The 5,755-nt window shown below is 48.9% G+C and overlaps 1 protein-coding gene across 2 annotated transcripts; it reads left to right on the top strand.

The window, feature by feature from the left end:
- The first annotated feature begins 777 nt into the window (after positions 1-777).
- On the top strand, positions 778-5,745 carry SUMF2 (sulfatase modifying factor 2). Of its 2 annotated transcripts, XM_065037038.1 has the most exons (9): positions 779-936; positions 1,278-1,434; positions 2,325-2,439; positions 2,993-3,037; positions 3,239-3,389; positions 3,935-3,990; positions 4,414-4,498; positions 5,025-5,187; positions 5,522-5,745. In XM_065037038.1, the coding sequence occupies exons 1-9, from the start codon at positions 894-896 to the stop codon at positions 5,625-5,627; spliced, it is 921 nt and encodes a 306-aa protein (XP_064893110.1). In that variant the 5' UTR covers positions 779-893; the 3' UTR covers positions 5,628-5,745. The 2 variants fall into 2 exon arrangements, with proteins under 2 accessions (XP_064893112.1, XP_064893110.1); XM_065037040.1 differs by lacking the exon at positions 2,993-3,037 and having other exon boundaries at positions 778-936.
- Positions 5,746-5,755: the final 10 nt, after the last annotated feature.

Raw genomic sequence — 5,755 nt, 5'->3', positions numbered from 1 at the left:
CTTCTGTCAGTTATTTAAAACTTCACCTTCCTTGTGCCAAGCTCTTGAGCGTTCTGCTCACAGTGTCTGTGAGCTGTGCAGGGCAACACACCTTGATTTGTGGTTTCTGGTTCCCAGCTCTGGGGGCTGGACCCCATTACCCATTTCGATACTTGCTGTGGGTCGGTTGTCATAACCCACTGGCAGATTTTCAAGTGTTTCTGCTGCTTTGAAGTGTTTATGAACAAGTAGTGATACGCCCCTTTTCCTGTGAAATTTTGCATACTTCAATGGGGTGGTGGTTTTGGTGGCCTCAGTAACCTCTTTATAACCATTTTGGTTCTAAAAGACGTTTGAGATCATTGAGTCCAAGTGTTAACCCAACCCTGGCACTAAACCGTGTCCCTAAGAATCTCGTTTACACATCTTTCAAACCCCTCCAGGGATGGTGACTCCACCACTGCCCTGGGCAGCCTGTTTCAGCCCTTTCCATTAACAAATTGTTCCCAATATCCAATCTCAACCTCCCCTGGCACAACTTGAGGCAGTTTTCTGTTCCATCACTTGTTACTTGGGAGCAGAGCCCAATACGCTCCGTGCTCCAACCTCTTTCCAGGCAGTTGCAGAGTGACCAGGTCCTCCCCTCAGCCTCCTGTTCTCCAGGCTGAACCCCCCATGTGCAGAGGCAAAACGCTTTTCAACCTTTACGTGCAATTCCCGTGTTACAGAATCATCCCTTTTCTTAGAATAAAGAAGCCTCCTTTAAGTAGCGCCCCGGAGGAGGCGGGTCTGGGCGGGGAAGGGCCCGGAACCACTTCCCGGAGCCCCGCAGCACTTCTGGGTCAGAGCCCGGCGGTTCCGCTGGTCCGTCCCCGGTCCCTGCCCGGTCCCTTCCCGGTGCCGCTGCCGGGGCCATGGGACCGGGGCTGGTTCTCCTGGCCGGGTGCTGGGCGCTGGGTGAGGGTCAGAGCCGCCTTTGCCGCTCCTGCATCTCCTGGCAGGGAAGCCGGAGAAATCGCTTTCGTTTCTCCCTGCATCGGTTCCCTTCTAATTGCAAAGGAGCTGCCTCGCTGGTTTAACCCAGTGGAGCCGTCCCTTTCCCAAGAGAGACACTGAGACTGAGACTTTTAAATGGCTTGTAATCAAAAAAATACAGACCTAAACAAATGTTAATCATAGTCACTATATTGCACCCTACCTCTAGCACGTAAAAGTGACTTTCTGACAAATAACACGTGCTGTCCTGCGCGGTCATGTTTAAAAATGAAATTCCTCATGCCAAATGTCTTCACTTCCAGCGCTGGGGGTGCAGGACAGCATGGTGCAGCTGCCCGGCGGCAGGTTTTGGATGGGGTCCGGTTCGCTGGAGCAGAGGGATGAAGAGCAGCCCGGCCGGGAGGTGACGGTGAAGCCGTTCGCCATCGACAAGTACCCCGTCACCAACCGGGAATTCAGGTGGGAGCGCGTCCGGCTCCACTCGGCTCTCGGGGGGACGTGGGGGCTGGGGCTGGGGCTTGGGGGCTGCTTGGGTCCGATGCCAATGCCTGGGTGCTCCCAGCACTTCCTTAGAGCCAAAGCATGTGTCCGTCAGTAATAAATCCCTTCTCCAGGTGCAAGCTGAAGCATCTTGCCAGAGCAGCTTACAAACATGCTGCTTTTTTTTATCCATTTTTGTCTTTTTTCTCCCTTTTTCCCTTTTATCCTTTTCCCCACTTTTTTCTTTTCTCCTTTCCCTTGATTTTCTTTTTCCTTTTTCCCTTTTTATTTTTTCTTTTTAATTTTCCATTTTTTCTCTTTTTTCTTTTTCCTTTTTCTTCTTTCTTTTTTCCTTTTTCTTTTTTTTTCCTATTTTTTCTTTTTTAATTTTATTTTTCCTTCTCCCTATTTTTCCTTTTCCGATTTTCCTTGCAAACCTCTGTGTGCGTCTTTTTCTTGTTAATACAGCTGTACTGTACTGTTTCAGATTTTAGGCTCCTATAGGTTCTATTCCCGTCTGTAAACAGGGGACCACTCCTCCCGTATTTCATGGAAGCCCCTGTACAAAGCACCACTAAATGCACTGGGCAAAATGAATTTATTTGCCTGGCTGAGCTCTTGGTTAAAAACATTTCCACATACCAGCAGCTGCCCAGCACCACACAGTAATGGGGAAACAAACGGGACAGGAGTAGGGTGAGATTATTCACAGTATGTGACGTTTATGTGCATTATGGGGACATTTAACTAACAGCAGCCATAGGTTTTAATGGCTTTTAAGGGATTTTGTTGCTGTGAATACTGTATTTGGCGGTGGGACTCTTGCAGAACTCCTACCCAGACACCTGAGCGTGTTGTGTTTGTGCCAGGGAGTTTGTTAGAGAAAAGAAGTACAAAACCGAAGCAGAAGCGTTTGGCTGGAGCTTCGTCTTTGAGGATTTCGTATCTGAAGAGCTGAAAAAAAAAGTCACCCAAAAGCTGGAGGTAAATCTGAACCCCACGGGGATGTTTCAGTGCTGGTATTTCCGACCTCTCTGCTTTAAGTAAAAAAGACCCTTGCCAGTGTTGCTTTTCTGCTGCGGAGCAGCTCCCTTTCTGTGCAGAGTTTGGCCATTCTCAGTTTTTAATTTAGTCTTGGGTTGTTTTGCTTTTGAAACTAAATAGCTGGGTTGAGCCTGGGTTGATTAATGGCGCTTCCCTGTTTACATCCTCTCCAAACACTGTTGGACAGGACTCCCGAGATGCTCTGGTGAGCTGGGAGAGAGCAAAGCACATTTCAAAGTACTTTATTAATCAAACCTTGAAATAGAAAACTAAGCAGCCTTGGCTTCTTGATATTTTTTCATTTTTAAAAGCGAATGCCTCTCCTCTGTTGGAAAGCACAAGTAAAATGCCTGTGACAACCCAGCTCAAACTGCAGCATTTAACCATTTCCAGACTAACAGATGCTCTTATTTACACACGCTGCCGTTGGATGGTATTGGGGGGGAAAGGGTGTTGCCATTCAGCTTTAATGTGGCGTCATTTCTTTTCCCAGTCTGCCCCATGGTGGCTGCCCATCGAGAAGGCTTTTTGGCGACAAGTGAGTGCAAACCCGGTGTGGTGAGTCCTCTCTGTGCTGGCAGCGTGGATGTGTTGGTGTGTGATGAACCTTATAAAACCGGGGGAAAAAATAGCATCTCTGGTTGCTGCACATTCCCTGCCTCGCTCTGTTCTGTCCGTTATTCCCTTTTTAATTGAAAAATTCATCAAAACATCTGTTCAATGTGATTCCTCCTCTCAGCCCTCAGGTCCTGGCTCCAGCATAAAGGACAGGCTGGATTACCCGGTGCTGCACGTGAGCTGGAACGACGCGCAGACGTTCTGTGCCTGGAAGGGGAAGAGGCTCCCGGCGGAGGAGGAGTGGGAATTCGCTGCCAGGGGAGGGCTGGAGCGTACGTACCGCAGGCTCTGACCTTCCTCCAAACAGGCATCGAGTAATTAGTTCTACCAGATCCAAACCTCCATCCAGGGATGTTTTCTGAGGTTAATCTGCGGGGCTGAACTGCTGCCTTTGGCCTGGAATCAAATTGGTAGTTGTAGTAGTAACAGTAATAATAATAATATAGGAAGAAGAAGGGGCTTATCTAAGATCTTCATGCATCTTCTTAAACAAATCATTTCTGCTAGCTAAACATATCGGGGGTTTGGGCACGGAGTGACCCCCAACACACACACATTGGTGTGGGGATCACTGTGGGGACCGTGGGGCTCCCTGGCAGGAGCGATGGTTTGTGAACAGGAGCTGACACTGCTTCCCGTCTCTCCTCGCCTCCTTCGCAGTGTCTGTAGGGATTAGACCACCAAGCCCCGTTCGTAGAAACCCCTCTCAGTGTCCCAAGCAGAGCAGAAAAGGATGCTCATAAAAACCTGGTTAAAAATAGACAAATGCAGAGGCTGGAGGGACACAGGGGTGACGGTGTCTCTTCCTCCTTGGCAGGAAGGGTCTATCCCTGGGGAAACAAGTTTCAGCCAAACCGTACGAATCTGTGGCAGGTAAGATCCTAAAAATCATCCCATCTATGCTGAGCTCTGCTGAGGGTGGAGTTTAACTGGACCACAGAGCATGTGGCTGCCCGAGCAGGCGGCATTGTCCTGGCAAGCAACGTGGGGTCCAAAATTTGGCTCCTGGTGGGTTATCCCAAATAGCCACAGAGGGAGCAGACTCAGCTTCCCTGGGAAACTGGGATTTCAGTGCTTCCAAAAATTCATTCATAACCTAAAGTTCATACATAACTTTGTTTGCAAGGGAGGTTGTCTTGGGAGAACTTTAGGTGATCTCCTCTCTCAGCCAGGAGTGCTGCGTGGAGTTAATTTGCAACAGAGTTATTTGCATTATTTAAGTGTAACACAGTCCTGTGAAGAGCAGGACTTTGTGTTGTCTCCATGATGGGTCTTGGAGCGATCTTCTTCCCGCAGGGCGAGTTCCCGAGGGTGGACACGGCTGACGACGGTTATCACGGCGTCTCGCCGGTGGCAGCATTCCCTCCTCAGAACAGCTACGGTACGGAGCAGACACCCCCGCCCTGGTTTTGAGGATGGCATTTGCTTCCTAACACCCATTCAATGCTAATTATGAAATCCCATAATTATAGCAAGGTTTCTAATGTGACATGGGATCATGTCAGCATCTTGATAGAACCACCAAGCCCAGCAAAAGCGCTGGTGGTTGGTTTTGGAGTTGGCTGACATGCACCTGGTGCACTTCAATGCACCAAACTATCCCCTGCTCTGAATTACAAGTCAGTTATTTTGCACTTAGTGTGATTTACCTGAAAGTCCCAAGCGCGCTGTTTGGAGGGCAGCGGATGCCGTGCCCTCACACAGGTGGGAAGCGACCAGACACATTTAAATGTGAGATTTGTGAGCTGGGGGTAGTTTGCAACACAAAAAATAGCTTCCAATTCCCAATCTTGCCATTAAACCATGCTGTTGGAGCAATGCTTCAAATGTTGCGCCCTGTCCCATACACCAAAATGCTTTTGCAGCCTTTACAAACGTGCTCTTGCATATTTGTCTCTGTGTCTCAGGGCTCTACGACCTGCTGGGGAACACGTGGGAGTGGACGGCGTCCGAGTACACGACTCCGGGGCCGTTGAGGCAGCGTGCTCAGAAAATGCAGGTGCTGAGAGGTGCCTCATGGATTGACACCGCGGATGGGTCTGCAAATCATAAAGCTCGCGTGACTACCAGGTAGGTCCGGGTGACATCCGGGCACTGATTTGCAGTGATTTCTTCTGACTTGGTTTTATTTGGAAGGGGGTTTTTAAGACTTTTGTCAGTTCCTACTCATTCTTTTTCTGAGAAGCAGTTAGGAAAACAGGCTACAAGTAGTGCTAAAAATTTTGCTGCTATAATTAATTGCTTCTCAAATGATGTGTGTTTTCCATCAAGTATTTGGAATTCAATGCTTTTCTTGAAGCTATTCAAGGGAAGTGGAGTATGTTTCTAGTCTAGGTCACATTACATGATGGAAGCATTGACTAGGAAGGATCCCTGACATTGTGTCTCTTCTTTTCCCTGTGAGAATGGGGAACACGCCGGACTCGGCCTCCGACAACCTCAGTTTCCGCTGTGCTGCCGACATCCCCCCCGGCACGGCCGAGAAACACCGGACCAGACCCGAGCTCTGAGGAGCTCACTCGGGAAGACCCAAAGGCATTTTCTCCTGTGGAGATGAACAGTATCCCCCGGCAGCCACATCCATTAAACCCAGTTTTAAAACTGAAAAATAAATACTTTCAGCTAAAACTCCTCTCCT

Source organism: Columba livia, chromosome 20, assembly GCF_036013475.1.
Source record: "Columba livia isolate bColLiv1 breed racing homer chromosome 20, bColLiv1.pat.W.v2, whole genome shotgun sequence".
NCBI lineage: Eukaryota > Metazoa > Chordata > Aves > Columbiformes > Columbidae > Columba > Columba livia.
The sequence above is the reverse complement of the archived record's forward strand: the minus strand, read 5'-3'. Positions and strand labels throughout refer to the sequence as shown.